This window comes from Eleginops maclovinus, chromosome 3, assembly GCF_036324505.1.
Source record: "Eleginops maclovinus isolate JMC-PN-2008 ecotype Puerto Natales chromosome 3, JC_Emac_rtc_rv5, whole genome shotgun sequence".
In the NCBI taxonomy this organism is placed as follows: domain Eukaryota; kingdom Metazoa; phylum Chordata; class Actinopteri; order Perciformes; family Eleginopidae; genus Eleginops; species Eleginops maclovinus.
Genome location: NC_086351.1, coordinates 24,552,804 through 24,571,849, shown reverse-complemented (window position 1 = coordinate 24,571,849; position 19,046 = coordinate 24,552,804). Strand labels below are relative to the sequence as shown.

The 19,046-nt window shown below is 39.7% G+C and overlaps 1 protein-coding gene across 1 annotated transcript; it reads left to right on the top strand.

The window, feature by feature from the left end:
• Positions 1-70: 70 nt before the first annotated feature.
• Positions 71-17,163, top strand: LOC134861523 (pituitary tumor-transforming gene 1 protein-interacting protein). Its single transcript, XM_063878790.1, has 7 exons — positions 71-424; positions 1,579-1,625; positions 2,691-2,799; positions 7,175-7,283; positions 8,850-8,915; positions 12,859-12,905; positions 16,812-17,163. The coding sequence occupies exons 1-7, from the start codon at positions 304-306 to the stop codon at positions 16,859-16,861; spliced, it is 549 nt and encodes a 182-aa protein (XP_063734860.1). The 5' UTR covers positions 71-303; the 3' UTR covers positions 16,862-17,163.
• Positions 17,164-19,046: the final 1,883 nt, after the last annotated feature.

Genomic DNA, 19,046 nt, shown 5'->3' with positions numbered 1-19,046 from the left:
TTTTGTACAGTGTCCATCCCCGTGAAACCGTTCCCTTTAAACATCCAAGTGTGGAACCCATAGACATGTGAAACAGCGGACATTCGTTTACATATCTTCAAGTGTAAACTCCTCCCGGCCGGGCTGTAAAGACCATGCAAACGAGCTAACCCCAAGCTAACCAGGAAGTGACAGAAGAATATTCCAGGCAAAACAGAAACAACCTTGTTTAGCGAGAACCGCAGACAGCGTCTTCTGTCGAGGAGCAGATATTCTGTATTTTTAGAAGCAGTTAAACCTCACAGCTGTTCTACTTTTTTAATTATGTATTATTTTACAACCGAGAGAGGAACACTGGCTACTTGGGTGATTTGTGGTGCCTTCCTGCTGTGTGTTAGCTTTGTTAGCCAGGGGGACTGCCAAACAACTCCAACTCCACCAACCCGTAAGTTACAGTCCTTTTTTGACACTTTTCAAAGACAGCTTTTCGGCTAGTTATAGGATACTTAAATGCCAGTTTATAAATAAGTTAGTACGTTATACTTAAATCGTGAGATAACGGGGATGTTTTTATTTTATAATACGTCACTGCTGCATGTGGCCACAGCTGGCTGCTTGTGCTGACAGGGAGACAGACGTTCAAGATCCAAAGGCTTTACAGTCAGATTCACAGAAACTACAGTGTATTGATGGCAATGAAAATCTGAACTCACAGGCTCCTCAAACAATGCAACATAAATATGTGTAAGCCATAAAACAAATACAAAAAAAGGTGCAAGAAATAACAGAACACAAGTGCAAGACTAATGTGCAGAGCTTGTATTTGAGTAGAGGTAGAAGTACCAGTGTAGGAATACTCTGTTACAAGTAAAAGTACAAAGTACTCTAAACATACTTATTGTAGTGAGAGTAAAAGTAGTCATTTCAGAATAATATCTCTGATATGTTTTATAATTATTGATCATTAAAGTGTTCTCAGAGCTGGTAAAGGTGCAGCTAGTTTAAATGGCTTTGTATACTGCAGGGTAGCTGCTGGATTTACTCCAGGCGAACTTTAGTCTGAGATAAGGGCTGATTATATTTACCATCATTAATCCAGATCTGTAAGAACTAAAGGGATTACATACATGTAGAGGAGTAAAAGTACACTAAAATGTAGAGACACACAAACAGACTGTAGACTGTCTTTGTGAAGACTGTCTTCTCTACTTTGTGCATAATATACGTATATTTATGTTGACACGCAATCTAAAGGTAAATACGTAGAATCTTTATTTTGAAGAGTACAGCGCAAGCATTGGGTTGATTATATTTCACATCATTAATCCAAATCTGTAAAGTAACTAAAGGGATTTAATAAGTGTAAAGGAGTAGAAGTACACCATTTACCTCTGAAAGGTAGTGGAGTAGAAGACAATTCAAAACATTGAAATACTCAGGTAAATTACAAGTTCCTCAAAATCCTACTTAAGTATAGTACTTCCCACCTGTGCTTATGAGCAAGTTATGCAGGAGAGGTGAAATGTATGTAGAATAATAGTGTAACATCAAAATCCTGCCTATTGTTATGTAAGCTGGTTTGTGTGTCTTTGTTTTCAGCCTGCTCTGTCTACAGAAATTGTGACACCTGTGTTCCCCATGCCAAGGTAAGGCTGCCAGCAGACAGGTCGGAGCAGTTAATGAAAAGTAAAACCTTTGCACATGTCGCACTGTAAAAATCATAATTTATGTTCCGTCGGCTCAACAAGCGGCCTAATTAAGCTCCCACACCGATAAAGACCCTCCATTGTTCTGGAAAATTCAGTAAAGCAGTGACCCGAAGGGGCAACTGCTGTAAGTGCTTTGAAAATATGTCCACTTTTAGTTCTGTGAGGAGGGTCTCTCAGAACAGTGACTTTGTGAAGTTAAAATTAATGGATGGACTGCTGCTAATTTGATCATTTGTTCACATTTAGTCTAGGTAACTCAGATGTTTGTATGGAGCCCTTATTTATTTGAACCGGGCTGCGTTCAAAGCCTCATTTCAATTTGAATGAATCTTCTAAAAATATTTTCGACAATATTTTGCAGCTCAAAATTTCGTAAAGCCAAGGTTGCCATCTTCAAATTGGTATCTTTTCAGGGTTTCAGTTTAACCTCCCGTTAAAAAAACAGAAAAATGCCAATCAATAAATAGCTAGAACCACAGCAAGTTTTATATTTTAGTTGAATAAATTACCTGAACAATTCATCAATCTTCAGAGGATTTGCAGGTTAGTTTTAAAGCTGCACGATTTGGAAATAAATATGATTATTTTGTCTGATATTGCAATTGCAGTATGATTCTAGATATGAAGGGAAAGATTTTTTTTAAACATAATTTTTTTAAATATGCCAAATGATCATGATGTGATTTTTTTTTTTAAGGATCAGTACCAAAAATAAGGTTTGTTTAACCTCCAGAATACAATCTTTAAGCCGGAATATCCCTGTAGCTCCCCAGTACTTCATTTAAAATTGTTTTATCATATTTTTAGCCTGAAGAGAATAGTGTGCTTCCTGTAATTTGAATATAACGCTTGTCAATATTGTGGTTTTGATAAAATGTTGAATAATTCTGCTACCCTAGTTATTTCCCTGTCGATTGAATCTACATTTGTATGTACAATTCAGTCTGTTTAGACCTTTAAGAAATCCTTTGCAGATGGTTGACCTGTGTGTTCTGTTTTCAGTGCCTGTGGTGCTTCAGCACCAACAACTGCACTGAGTACCCAGTGAGATGGCTGCTGCCCCCTGCCTCAGTGTGCCAGCTGTCCCAGGCCCGCTGGGGGGTGTGTTGGTGTGAGTGGATCAGTCTTATTACTAAGGGGAGTAGATGGGGACAATGCCTGCTTTTGTATTTGTCACTTACTGCCACCCCACTAGTGTTGTTGAGGAGTGTTTATCTCTGTTAGTTCACATGGAAGAGGTTTATTGGATTTTTTCGGAAAAGGAAACTGTTGGACAAAATATGTAAGCAAAGGTGGGAGGAGTAATCTTATCCTTCACTTGAGTAAAAGTAGAAGTACTCAGATCTTGTACTTGAGTAAACGTAGAAGTACTCAGATCTTGTACTTGAGTAAAAGTAGAAGTACTCAGATCTTGTACTTGAGTAAAAGTAGAAGTACTCAGATCTTGTACTTGAGTAAAGTAGAAGTACTCAGATCTTGTACTTGAGTAAAGTAGAAGTACCAGAGTGTAGGAATACTCTGTCACAGTAAAAGTCCTGCATTCAAAATGTTCCCTCAGTGAAAGTAGAAAGTACTCTCATCTAAATGTACTTAAAGTAGCGACAGTAAAAGTAGTCATTGTTTGATTGGTCCATTTCAGAATAATATCTCTGATATGTTTTATAATGATTGATCATTAAAGTGTTCTCAAAGCTGGTAAAGGTGCAGCTAGTTTGAATGGCTTTGTACACTGCAGGGTAGCTGCTGGATTTACTCCAGGTGAACTAAAGTCTGATTTAAGGGCTGATTATATTTACCATCATTAATCCAGATCTGTAAAGTAACTAAAGGGATTAAATAAATGTAGTGGAGTAAAAGTACAAAGTAGCAAAACATGTAAATACTAAAGTAAATTACAAGTACCTCAAAATTGTACTTAAGTACAGAACTTGAGTAGATGTACTTGGTTACTTTACACCTCTGTATTTAAGTGATAACATGTTTCAGTGACATGTAAACACGGCCTTAAATGAGGAAGTTGATGTTCTGGTTTAGTGCTCAGTAAACATAAAATGAAGGAACTGTATAGAATACAAACGACAATACCACAAAAGCTGAAGAGGAAAAAGTCTTGTCACATGCCTACATGTTGATGTCCTGAAACGATCTGGTGCTATGAAATACCAGTTTTTCAAATTCCAGTGGGCAAATAGCTGCAGGATGCAAGTGTTTTTGGCTGAGGGAAACACCTTTTACAGAAACCAGTTGTGTGAGAGGGTTACCTCTGCCTTCATGTTGCACCAGCGGCACAGACGGGACGTTACACGACCCTTCCTCTTATTCCCTCCGCTCCACCTGCTTCCTCTCTAGTGTGGTGGATTTATTTTTTCAGGCTTTATAGAAGTGTACCATTGCCTTTCTGTACACAACAAGCATGCTTACGAGGTACACAAGTAAATAAAAAAACAGAGCCGCGGGATGGAAGTTCCCCTAATTTTTAATCAGCCAGAAAGTATTCAGGCGAGGGGGGGTCTGTGGTTATAAATACAGGTGCAGTCATTTTGAAACCTCTAAATACACATATCCCCAAATGATGTCTTTGATTCAAGTCTCACATTTTAGTTCAAAATGATACATATAGTTTGAGACAGACTGGCCCTTCTCAAAAAATGGGGGGAACACAACTTTCAAGATATTAAAGGTGCCATAGAATGTCAAACTGTATTTACCTCGGCATAGTTGAATAAGGAGAGTTCGGTACATTGAACTGACATACCGTGAACCTCAAACACCATTTTTTCCTCCTTCACCTGCAAATCATGAATATGCATATCACAGCGGTAAAACAGGTGAATTACAACAATCCCTGTGTGTGACGTCACACACTGTAGTCCAGCCCCAACATTTGCATACACCAGCTGCTGGAAACACTAACGCTAACACTTACCACTCCGTAACGTTGCTCTCCAATCTCCGACCAACTGGCTGTTCTTCAAATTCATCGGTTTCCTCCTCCGATAAAGACTCAAACATGTAAGGTTGGATGCCAATAGCCTCCATGGTTCATCTCTCACAGTTTCGCGGACTTCACTTACTTCAGTCGGCTCTGAGGCAGCCATGGTTTGCTCCTTGTAAACCAGCCAATCAGAGCCGAGTATGTCATCATTATTTAAATGAGCCCCAAATAAGGCAATTCAGCTTGTTTCATTCTAGGACCAAAACATAGGGTTGTAAATGGGCCTGTAAAACCGCATCTGGACATTTTTTGGATTATGTACAAAGTTATGTACCTTCTTTGTAGACATCAGAGAACACTTTAGAATTCCAGATAGATGCTTTCTATGGCACCTTTAATGAAACAAAGGTTGGCAAAGCATGTGGCTGATCAGAGGCACCAGTGATCCTATGAGATAGAATGAGATAGTCTTTATATTAAAATATGCACTAAATGCTCAATTTAACTGCTGTTGTTTTATTCTGAGTATCACATGTCTGCACAATTTACAGTTTAGAAATCCAGAGTAACATTTCAAATGTACAGATTTTCGGCACGTCCACTCTGAAGGTCGTACAGAATATTACTTGATCATTACTCGAGTCCTGGCTGGACACAGTGGAAGTTGTTTTTCTGAAATCGCAGGGTATCTCCTTCCAAAGGTCAAAGACTTTAATATGCTGGTTATCGTTTGAATAACACTCCTTTTTACACAAATCACAATTTAGGTGACATGTCTCCAGTACAGATCAGGGATTGCTCTGGGGTTTTCTGATAATACCTAAAGCTTCTTCTTCCTCTGTAAAACATGCTTCCTGTCAGACTGAAAAGGGGTACAGACGTAGCTGTGAAGACACAGGTGTAGTAAAGTTGTCTATTCTACAGGCAGCAGAAGGGGGAATATTTATGGCCACTCCTAAATATAATCACAAATATCCAATTAGTTTAAATAATTAATACTAATTATCTTAAAATGATGCTCAAAGGTCATTTGTCCATGAGAGCAGTATATGAGAACAGTTTTTCACCACACTAGTTGAAAGCAGATATACAACAACACTAAAGATGGCAAAAGTACACACATCCTTTACTCAAGTAAAAGTACAGATATTTGTGTTTTAAAATACTCTGGTAAAAGTAGAATTACTGAATAAACTTCATTACTCAAGTAAAAGCAAAGAAGTATTGTCTTTGAAATGTACTCAACTCAAGTAAAAGTACTGATAACTTTAACTGTTTTATAGAGTACCTGGTAACTGGACCTCACTTCATATTAACAGAACATCAAAGATCTTCTATTTCAAATTGTATTGATGTCAATGTTAGCTAATGAATGAAACGGTGAACAACCACCATTTAGAATACAAGCAAAGAAAACCAAAGTGGGGACAGGATAAAAGCCACAAGTTCCTGGGTTTTGAATTCGCCTCGCATTCGCCACGAATGGTTTTGTGCGCCGATAATAGCGAACATCTCCCTCATGTGTGGCCATGGGTGAGGGAGATTAATATATATTACACTAAGTTCCTCCCCCTTCTCTGCCTCTTCTACCCTTACATCCGCAATTATTCTGCTAGCTGTGGTTCTGGTACTGGCTGGTTTGGGATAATAAGGCGCCGCAGCTGCTTCCGGTTCAGAGGAGGAAGGGAATAGACTCGAGTTCTCATTGGTCCCTCTTCTTGAGAGAAGACTAGGAAATGATGGCTACACAGATCGTGTTAAAATCAAAAGGCACACAATGACTCTGAATAATAATGATCAGGCCACCAAACGCAGATTCAAACTAAAGTAACCAGCCTGTTTAGAACATTTAAGAAGTACAAAGTACAGGTGTTTGTGATAAAATGTAGGAAGTAAAAGTAAAAAGTCGTCAGAAAAATAAGTAGTGGAGTAAAGTACTGATACCAGAAAAATGTTCTTAGGTACATTAGCAAAGTGTTTGTACTACACTACTTCCCACCTCTGTACAACACTAATTCAGATTGATGCCTCGAAAGCTAATTCTAGTAAGTTGTGGAAAAACGAGGAAAGCCGAGGTCGGAAAACCAAATGGAAAGTCGACAAACTGACGACACACACACTATTTTAAATACAATGGGTTTAATTTGTTTTTTAAAAGCTGTTAAAAGGTTCTGCTTTCTCTTCCAAAGTCAGCAAAGCAAAGCGTCCCACAATGCGTAAATAATGCTCGTCTGTCTCAGTGTGGTAACGTCATTACTGCTGAGAGCCCGTCTGTTTATACCACTGGCTTAATGTGTAACCAAACTGATACACGGTTGCTGCTGTTTCAGGTCATGGCACAAAGTCCCATCTGATTAAATGTGTTGGTTATGTTTCACCGTAAATGAAAGTGTACTGATCCTCAGCACAATGCTTGTAGTGTTGGCCAGGAGTCAGCAGGGGGCACCATTACCAAATAATTTGAGTTTATAATGTCAAAGGAACATACATTGCCCTGATCCTTTTTTTGTACAGAATAATCAATATCACTATATCTTCCTCTGTGATTCAGTTAACTTCGAAGCCCTGATCATCACCCTGGGTGTCGTGGGGGGTGTCATCCTTATCAGCATTATGGTATGCTGCTGCTGCTGCTGCTGCTGCAAGAAGAGGCGCTCAAGGTAAAGTCAAAGAGATGTCAGGGGCATTTTATGCAACTGAAACGTACAGCTCCAGGTTCAGAGGTCATAATGCAGTCCAATGCACCACTACAACCTGAGGACTCTTTGACACAGTGTCGGGAGAAACGCAACAGATTCATAGAGATAGGATTCTCTGCAGTGCTGGGCGATACGAAGGATATCAGACATCGCACCAAATAAAAACATTCATTGGTAATGTGGAAGTGATTACAAAGGTAAAGGAACAATACAGTGGTCTAGTGAAGATGTGTTTTTGTAGACCGACCCTCAAGTTAGCAGAGTAAGACCTCCCCTTAACAAAATTCAGACATTCACCAGCTGGGTATTTACTGATGTGTTTTATGTCGTGAAACCAATCATGAAAATATTCCTAGCTTGTCGTAACCACAGACCTTATTTGAGGCTTCTAACCAAAAATAATAAAGACGAAGAGCTAAAACGCTAACTCATTTCTAAGGACTGTATATAACATGTATATTTTCTACTTCTTTAGTGCTATTTTATTTCTATTCAGATGTTTACATTTTGAATTGTTTATTTCTAGTCTTTTAATTTCTCTAATGTACAATGCCTTGTGTTTTTACGCTGCTGCAACGCAAAAAAATCCCAAATTGGGATTAATAAAGTACACCTTATCTTATTCCTGCACCACTCTCCCCTACAGGCACAATGAAACAGCTTAAGCAGTGTGGTAAAATTAGAAAATGAGATGACTTTACTATAATCCCGCCTTTAAAACCAGGATTGGCATTTACAATATGACCATTATTGTCGGATATAAGGCAATGTCGATCAAATTTATTGCAATGGATTCATTAAATCCAAATAATATGATAACTTGGTGTTAAGGAATCTGTATACAGTTCAAGGATTAAAATGTTAATAAAGGTCTCAGCCATGTCTGTGTTTCCCACTGGTGTTCCTCAGGGAGATAACCTCTCCTCAAACTAAAGGAGCTCTTCATGGCTCTGTGGTGAACAGCTGTTCAGTGCACTGATTTTTTGGGAGTTGAGCACTCATGCACTACGCTCTCTCTCCTCTGTTGCCCTACTAGCTTCATCATTTCAGCTTCCTTTACCACACCTCTGTGTGTCCCGCTACTGTCATAGTGCTGCAGTGAAGTGAAGTGTCCTGTCCGTCAATCAGCTGTCTGCCTGACAGTCCTGAGGGTGTAGGAGTCGCACTCATGTCAGTCATGTAACACAAGCAGAGCCTGTAGTTATATTTTCCTAAGTACATTAGCTTTTGATTGCTTCCATTACATCAAATAATTCCGTTATCAAAGGTGACATGTTGTTTCTGTAGTAAAAAGTCTCTTTACTTTTGAACATTTCCCTCTTTGTTTCTCAGAGACTGAATCAAATATAAATCGTGCTCCGGAGAATTTGAATCTCTTTAGCTTCCATGTTGAGCTTTGTGAAAAGAAATATCCTTCCAGCAAATGGTTTGTAGACGTACACAATTTGTCAGATGAGGATGAGTGTGTTTTTGTGCTCTCTGCTTCTGTGATCCTGACTCTGTGCTCTTGCCTCCTTCTGTCTGCAGGCCTGACAGAGATGAGGAGAGATTTGTCAGGAGGAGGGAGGAGATCAAACAGCGCGCGGAGGAACGGTAAGAACTTCACTGCAGGCTAGGGCTGCACTACAAACCGGTTGAAAGAAATGATAGGATCACATGTGTGTCTGTATTAATCATTCTTAAGTTAAACAGGTTTTGTTTTAAGGATGGGTTTTTTGTTCTTATGGCATGTCGCTCCCCTCTGGCTCTAGTGATTTTAAGCTGGTAAATGTTGTTGGGCTGGGAGAAATTAAACAGCAGGTTATCTTTCTGGAATCTATATTATAATATAAGCAACACTACATAAAAAGTAATAATGCTTTTATTACACAAAAGTGTTCATTTGTGAAAAACACCTGGATTAGTCAGTGATGAATTATGATTGATTATTGATTGGTATTGATGACGACAGCGTTATATTGGTGATTATATGATTACAAAATGATAAAACTTCAGAAATACAGCCCTGCCTGAGAACAAAGATCTATTTCATTGGTTTGCTTATCTGATTCCTTTAGTTAAAAAGAGTGCTACAGAGGTTTGAGAATCCTCTTAAATATATTTCAATATTAAACAATATCTTGAGGTTTAAAAAACAGGCACATGGATATTTGGAGAAAGTACAAACCTTTGAAATGTTGATTTTCCTCCTCTTTTCTTACTATTTGTTCATGTTCATATTAAAAGTCGCATTATAGGATCTTCGTAAAACTAGCAAATCAGTCTTAACATGCATTCATTCATTTAGTGCAAATATAACTAAATTACAATATGACAATCAAACAAAGTTAATTGTCATATCAGATACTACTCCAAAACAAGATGTAACCCTTTTCTTGTTGGGTGTTTTTGTCCAACAGCATCCCAGCATGAAACATGTGACTTCCTGCTACGAATAGCTAATAGTCCACTACAAAAGGCCCGTTGTGTTGTCGGGATTCAAGCAACTGGTGTGTGTGTGTGTGTGTAGCCCCATGTAGTCCATGTCCCAGAGGAGGAGCTCAATGTTCCTCCACTTGCATCCCAAAACACCAATTGGATTGTCAAGGCTGAGCAGCTGCTCTTTGGTAATGCGGTCATAAATAGAGCGAGCTACTTCCTGTGCACTGCTCTCGCCCGCTGTCAAAGAGACTGTGCGTCGCTCGCTGAATTCAGCAGTCAGGAGACCTGAAACTCTTCCTGATCCTCCTAAATGTTTCAGCCTCATCTTCCTGTGTAGTTCCAGCGCCTTCATCCTCCGAGGATGTGTCGGTACGCGTGGAGCATCATCCTCACTCGCAGTGCTGGTGTGTGTGTGTGTGTGTGTGTGTGTGTGTGTGTGTGTGTGTGTGTGTGTGTGTGTGTGTGTGTGTGTGTGTGTGTGTGTGTGTGTGTGTGTGTGTGTGTGTGTGTGTGTGTGTGTGTGTGTGTGTGTGTGTGTGTGTGCAATCTCGTTGAGCTTTTCTCTCACGTGCCACAGAATACAGGGTTCCCTGCAGTGAGCATGATCAAATCTTAGAAGTCAGAGTTAGTGCAGTGACCTACATAGAGGCAGTTCATGTTGTGAACAGGACATTCAGAATAGATGGGACACATCTTGGGAAGCACTACTGACTGCAGACATTGCTGCCTGGCCTCCGGAGAGCCATCTCACAGCACTGATCCTCTGGGAAGAATATCCTTCAACCAGGGTATTCTATATCTGTGATAGAAGGCCCTTAAACTGAATTGACATATTGATCAACCAAACATATATTGATTTGTAGCCAATGAGCGTATTCTTTCAGATTTTCCCATGGTTCCAGGGTATTCTAGAAGACCCGTTAGTTCACTGGCTCGAGACAGAAGATGTAGCTAAGTGCTACGTAGCAGTTCACATAGTGAGTTTACGTAGAAATGGCAACAGGTGATTGTTATTGTTACATATTTCACCTGTATTTTTCTTACTATGACTTGAAAATATCTGTCCTAGCTTTATATGTCTGCATGAAACCGAGACGTGTGTTTGTTTATTTGACTAAATGTGAGATCCAAATCATTCCGGACATCAGGAAGTGGCGAACTTCACACAAGCCAATAAATGTTCTCCCTCACATCCTTCCAAGCCCTCCCCTTTGGAAACCAGAAGTGCATCATGGATGAGACTTAGACCAGCTAAATCTTCATCAACTAGTAACAATACTGGGGAAACTAGTGATACATATAGTTTGATAAAATGTACATCATCAGCAACAGTAAATATTTATTTCTCAGCTTGTGCCATGCAATTAAAATGTCGCATGTGAAATGGACACATATCTACAGATCATTTGATCTACAATTTGGCCAAATAGCCTCAGAGAAGGAGTTGGACAGCTGTGTCTGAATGTATTGACTCAACCTGAACACCAAGCATCAGAACCATCTGGAGTGCTGGAAAAGATTCCACTCCACGCTTGCCTTCCTTATTAACTTCCCACTTGTTGAGTGCCAGTGAAGCCATATTTATGTAGACAGTGTGAACCTGTCAGTCACTTGGTTACATACAAGCCGGCAGCCGGGTGGGGGACAGATGGCAGGCCGGGCTCAGCCCCCCTGATTGCTCACAGATCAGTACCTGGCAATAAAACACTCAGTGATTTACAGACGCTCTTTGTGCACACATGAAGTGAAGTGACGCCCTGGAGGTCCACCCCACAAATCCTCTCCCCGGGCTTTTGTTGCTCCTCAGAAAGGCGAGTGAGGGCTGACAGCAGTCGGGCTGCTCTCTCCGCTGCCAGATAACTTGTAGTGTCTGAGTGGAATTATCCCTTAACACTCCACAACAAAACACTGGTTGAATGCCATTCTGCAAAAGGAACGCAAACAGATTTTTCAAACTTGGTTGGCTGTTGTAGTATTTTCCTACATTTACTTTCCGCCTCATATTGACGTTTTATATAGATGATGCAGCAAGCACACAGAGCGGAGGGATACAGTATGTCAATATGAGAATGATAGCGTAATATACACTAGGACCATATATCAGATTGACATTTCATAATCAATGTCTAATTTGTATGTCTATAGCTTTATTTCCTCAAGATGGGGACGGATATTGATACGATTTTATCGATATCAATTCCATTATTATTTCTCCTCTCGATTCCAATTCTTCAGTGTTTCTCTTTTTATTTATCCTGTTAAATTGTTGGGTGGAAGAAGCTGAATCCTCAATCTGGTTGCCATCATCTTAAGTTAATGAAACAGGAAGTGAAAGTATTTGTTTTTGCTTTCATTTTGTTGTTTGTTTCAAAAGGAAACACATTTTGCCTTTGGGATGGGGAACTGGGTCAGCATTCACATACATTCATACAGAGGCAGAGGCATGCTACTTGCTCAGGGAAACTAACATTCACACACTCTTGCTGCGTTCCGTTCACATTGGAAGTCAGAGGTCGGAACTTGGAGTGTCGTCCCATCCCAGGTAACAAGTCAGAAAAAGATGGAAGGCCCGCAGGAAGGTAGTTAGCTTTGTTTACAGCTTCAGCAGTCACCTCGAGTTAGCCATTGTTAGCAATACCGGTTGATGCTCTTTATTTAGTATCTGTGAATACAAACATGGTAGCAACATATCCACAGTTGGAAGATGAGCCTTACCATCAGTACCAATGATTTAATGTGACACAAATTATACAGAAGAGCTAAAAACGTCATATCAAAGTGTTCTCTTAATGTTCATATGTGGAGGTTTGATCTCTCTCAGGTGTGGCGAGGTATCGTCGAGTTTCCAAAGTAGGAAGTCCAAACCTTCCAGTTAAAATTTCCCACTGGGGACTCGGATATTTCCGCTTCCCAGTCCAAGTGGAACGCACCACCGGGAGAAATGTGGGGTTAGGGATCTTGCCCAATGACACTTTAACATGTTGAGTGCAGAAGCTAGGATTTTAACCAAGGACCATCCAATTTGTGGAAGACTGCTCTACGTCCTGCCTGGACAGGTGTGAAAGCAAAACATTTCAAATATTATAACTGTGGTGTGTCCCTTTGTTCTTTACAGGAATGTTGAGAGAAAGGAGAGGCACGACCAGATCCGCAAGAAGTATGGTACGTATGAATATTGGTCTGTATTGTGTTAGTGTATGTGCTCCTTTACCCTCTTTACCCACTGTACACGGTGTGTTTAACCTGCTGAGCCAGAGGTGATCAGTAGGTCTCACAGTGCCTCTCTGTTCTGTTACACTCAGCTCAGTCTCACATGTGTTTTCAGATGGTCCAGGACATTGTCATTGACTTTCGTTTGCATACTCCGTGCCAGCGATGCATTATTCAGTAGTACATAGCTTCTGTCCTCAGGTCACTCTGAGGTTACTCTCAGTCCTGCCTTCTTAAATCAACGTTAGCACATTCATCATACACAGGTGTCAGATAGAGTCTGAATGACTGTGAGCAGGGTTGTACACATCGCTGAAGAAACAGACATGATAACATGCTAACTGCATGGAGAAAATGTGCAAGATTACAAAGATTGAGAAAGGAACGTACATCCAAAAAAAGAAGGCAAGAAATACATAAAGATGATACCGGTTTTATAAAAGCAGGTCAGATTATCTGAAGCACTTCTAGAGTTAAACTCATGGCTCCAAATCCCACATGGAACAAAAACATTAGGGGATGGTCAAAATGTTCACCAGAGTCACGTCCTGCCACAATATGGATTTTGCAATACCGTTGTTCCTGTGATAAACCCACACACACACACACACAATGGCGATCTACATACCTCAACACCCAAAACTACCTAAACAAGTTTGACTGTTTAGGGTTATGTGTGTGGGCGGTCCGACCTCACTTAACTGCCGCTGCCGCTCGCTCTCATGACCCCACACACGGCCCTGCTGCTCTCTGTTACTTCCTGCACTCATCACAACCTTTTTGTTGTCTGTTTTTGTCGACATCTGTGCGTCAAGAAGGAAAAAAGGCAGCACAACAGAGCTGCTGTCCACGTTCCTCAGGTCTTTATTTCCTAAAGCCTGTACAGTACATAGTCAATGGTTAAGATGTGTAGAGACATACTGTATGTAATGATGTAAATGTAGTGAATTCTATATTAATCAGCCTCACATAGCTCAGCAATTGAATTCAATCACATTACGTGACTCTGAGACGCAATCATATTTATTAACCTACTGTCTGGGGCAGTTTACTCCTCTCATAAGATATAGGACTATATCTTCCATTCCTATTTGTAGCCAATAAACACCTCTGTTGTTTTATATGTCTCTTTTCTTAAGATACCATGATTTGAGATCACATTGCCCACCCCTTACGGGTGACCAACTAGAGCACAGCTGGTCAAAGTTGAACAAATGGAAGTAAATGAAGTTCACTCCATGAATAAAATGAGAGCGGAGCAGGCTCGATATGACGAATGAAGGCTAGGTTACTTTATTCATATAGCACCTTTCAGACACAAGGGCAGTTCAAAGAATATTGGATTTCAACAAAATACATTTAACAGAATTCATAAAAAAGATAGACATTAGTTAAAATAAACATTGTAAATACACGTATGGAAACTCTCCACTACAGCTCTGACAGCATAGTGATCTGCAGCCCTCACAGTTCTGATCATATACTCAAAGGGTACTGAAATAAAGAATCCAATAGCAAAGAAATGATCCCCCTGAAGCTGACTGAAAGACGCATGATTATAAAGTGACAGAGAGGTTTGAGGGGTTCCATGTTGGAGTTGTTTTCCCTTTGAGTGCAGCACACAGACATGGGATCATTGCATGTGGAAGGAAATCAAATGGAAACCAAATTATTCCTAATTCTCCACAAAACAGCCACATAGGGCTGCACAGGTATTCAAAATTGTTATTTTATCATTCCCTCTAAAAATCAAAATAATCGCAATCTCTAAATGTTTTGGTTTTAAAACCGCTCAGCGCTACAGCCATTATTGTTTTTTGACGTGGACAAACGTTCTGAATGAGTGTGATGTGTCCATGCTAACATGCTAATAAGGTTAGCCTCTGATGCCCTGTCTGCAGCTAATGACCCATGTTCAGTTCAGAAGCCCTTCAGATCAGCTGTTCTGTTAGCAGTATTTGGGCTTCTCTTGGGTTACAGTCAGTGTTGTAGTACTCGAGTCCGACTCGTGAGCTAAATTTAGAGACTCGTGACATGAATTGGACTTGAGCACAAATGACTTGAACTCGGACTTGGACTCGTGCATTCGGACTCGCGATGACTCGAAAGGACTCGACTTTGTCATTAAAACCCTGAGGTCGACGAACGCGCCGGCGCGTTTTCGCACATTTTCCATAGTATGTTTCTCTTAATATTTATGCCATAATACGGCCTAGAAATGTTGCTGGAATCGGTAGACTCTGTTCTTTCCGATGCATTCTCCTGCGAGATCCTACGGGATTCACAGCCGTAGCTAGGGGGCCAATAATTATGACGCATACATCTTTGAGAATGATGTGTGTGTCAAGCTCTCTTATTCGCCCTTTCAATGCATATGAAAGTTCATAGCGCCCGCCATTAGGACACTTGGACCTGACTCAGACTTGAACACTGGAGACTTGAACCTGGACTTGGACTCGAGGCATAGTGACTTGACTACAACACTGGTTACAGTTAGCGCTTTAATCATCATGTCCCCCTACAACCACACACACACACACACACACATACTGATTTTTGACTTCATGTTTTGTGTTTCTGCTTCAGATCACTTTGTATTTGTGGTTCACCTCAAAGAAAAATATGTCCCCAACACTTAGATATTTCTATACGCCTTTCTGCCGAGCAGATAACAATACACATTCATATTTTAGTATAAGAGGGACATTAATAATACATATATTTCTGCTGTATCACCACTTCCCTTTTTTGCCTGTTTTCCACTGAAGGTTAGTGGGTGGAAAATAAATCAGAATTAATTATTGAAGAAAGTGCCATTGTTTTTATCTAGTGGCAATCCCGAGCGTACTCATGAATGCATATTCACATCTATATAACACACACTGTCAGTCAGAGGACGCCGACAGAATGGCGGTTGGGAGAAGGCATCATGGTATCTTGGGTTTATGAAGTTTTATAAAACTAAAAGTCAAGATAACACTCTCACTGCTGCTTTCATTTTGTCTTTGTGTTTGTTTGGTTATGTTTTGTTTGTATTTTTAAGCTTGAGATTACTAGTTTGATTTTTCTTGGTTTATTTTTATATTTTGTTCAAAAAATCTTCAAGATTTTGTAATTATTTGATACTTTCATCATCACAAAAGTATACAAATGTGCTTGCTTTATGCAAATGTATGCATATATCAGAAATAAATAACAGTATAACTCTTTTTGCATCACCCAATTTAACACCAAAAAATATAGCATTTTTATTTAAATATTTGCTTTGATTGAAATCACCTTGGCAATAATATTTTGTATTATTAGTATTGTAAGATACAGAAGTTAGAGCTTGGATCCTAATAACCTGTGTAATATTTTTTCAGATTGCTCTGTAAATTCTACTTCAAACCACTTATTCATTTGTTTTCAAAGTGGAACTACATTTACCAAAATGAATTGTGCTCTCTATAATAGGCAGTGTGCTTAACACACTGCCTATTATGTAGCAAAAACAAATAGTGGCATTGAAAGAATATGTAAAAGCACTTTTGTGCATTAGCTGTAATGTTTGGTTTTCAATCTGCAAGTCACTGTTTTGAAGTGCAATACTAAAGCACTTTATTCTTGGTAAAAATTCCTTTTGGGAAATGGATCAAGAAGGAAAAGTCGGAAATCAGGATAGAATTAGTCAAAGTTCATTCGATAAATCAGAGCCATGCTCACAACATTAGAATATCTGGTGGATTGTCAATGAACTGTGAGATCTGTGGAGCAGATTTGAGAAACACTCCTCAGATCCTGAGAGGAGCAGAGCCTCCTGCTTCCTGACCCAGACTAACCTCTCCTGTTTTCTGTTTGTCTCCTCTTCCTCTGCAGGTCTGATGAGTGACTCGGACCACCCGTACAGCAAGTTTGAGAACGAGTAACGCCGCAGCTCTGGAGACGCTCCACAGGCAGCGTGTGGAGCTCAGCCTTCTCTCTCTTATAGGCAAAAATCACTTTTCACACTTTTCATATTTAGGATGGATGAAGCTAGTTTTAAAAAACTTCTTGCAAAGTTCTGTAGTCCTCTGAATTTTCGTTCTATAGGCTGCCTCTTTTTAAATATTGTAGTTTCATATCAGCTTTTGCACTTTGTACATACAGTATTGATTAATGAAATACTAAATAATGATTGTAACTCAGATGTGCTCCAACACATGAATAAATGTCTCCTCTTTTAAAAGCAGTTTTTGTTTTTATTTTGTATCTAGAATTAGTTTTATGTAACACGTTCTATGAAAACCACATCTATAGATGAGCATTGATAATAAATCATAATGTTTTTTTACGACAACAATCAATTGGTTCTGGATGCTGCCATGTGAGATTGATTTGCTAACATTAACCCCTGTGTTCTGATGGTATTAGCTTTACTTCCCACATACCCACGAAAACTCACTTGTACACATATTAAAACATTAGCATAATTTAAATAAAGCTGTTTCTTCTTTATGAATACTCTTTGATGAATTGATCATTAAAGTAGATTTGCTTCTGAAACAACGTGGATTAAAGGTAGCATAACATAACTCAAGCATTCAAATCTAGAACAAGTGTAATGAGTTGCTTTCCACAACTTTTGCTGTGAATACAATACCTGTTATGTTGAACCTTTTTCAAAGTGGTCATCTTTCCCTTGGATTGGACTTGCACATTGGAGAAGGTCAAGAGAAGGACAAATGAACATAAATGTTATAATACCAGATATAATATATATTTAAATCAGGTAAGCATTTTAAAAATACGTTTTCAAAAAGAGTCACAAAGAATCGGCAGTACGCTCTATAGAGCCGAGCTGCTGTCTCATGTGGTCATTGGTCATTGATGTTTTTACTCTGGAAGTCATCCTCTTGCATTTATAAATACAAACACTTCAATAGACATTTTTTGGAGTAATGGAAAAAACACCAACCAGTTATCAAGTGATTTAACAGTTATACAGCAGGACTCTAAGAGCCCAAACAAAAGTAATGCACCCTTTCTGCATCTCTACATTGCATTTTACTGATGAGTAAAAGTAGTATTCATTTTTATAAAGACATTTTGGGGCAAGAGTGTCTTTTGTCATAAAGATGCAGCATTATATGGGGGAGGCAGAGGAGATGACTTTGAGGATGAGGACGTTAATTCCGCAGGCGGGGTCAAACCTGCGGACTTGTCGGTGGAGAATCAATACAATGCTTAAACAGGATGTTAGACGACCCTAAACACACCCTGGGGGTTAAAGAGGATCACACTCATGACCTAACATACACTGCTGGGATGAGGTCAGTTAAATATGCACAACTTCCAGTACCAGAGGCGTCTCTACTCACATTTCCTGAGCGGGGAATCTTTCTGATGCAGTTACCTCACTGCCATCTGCTGCGACCACTGTGCAAAATGAACCTTATTGCATCTCCGTGTTTTTAAAAAGCTCTCCTCAGCATTTTAACAAAAGCCTCTCGTATATGGCTTCTTCCTAATATATAACACCGATGTAGAGTTGGTCTGTTCAACTCCTGTCAAAGTGTGCATGCATCATTAACAATGACTCTGTAATGAAAAACCAATTCAGACTAATGAAGCTGTGCATTCGTCTCAATTATCCCCCGTGCTCCGGCCCAAATGATTAGGCAGCAGTACGAACACACTGGAGCTCTTTGCATTCCACAGATGATTCCAGAGCACTTTAACTCAGGACTGACACACACTATGCATACACACACTGCTACTCCATTGTTCTTCTGATGCCAGTGAATTACCGATGCAGCTGCTGTGGTGCCTGCAGTACAGACATGATCAAACTGCATGCACACACACACACACACACACACACACACACACACACACACACACACACACACACACACCCACACACACACACTCACGACAGAATGGAGCTTGTGCTGCTAGATTTAGATTATTGATGCAGGGTTTAGATCTCTGATAGCTTTAATCCCAGCGCTCCTTTTAATCCCGACTATACCCTATTGTAATTTAACAGACAATCTATGAGGCTGAATATTATCTCAGAATAACTGTGGTGAGCAAAAAGGGATCAGAGAAGATACAAATACTTCCTCAATT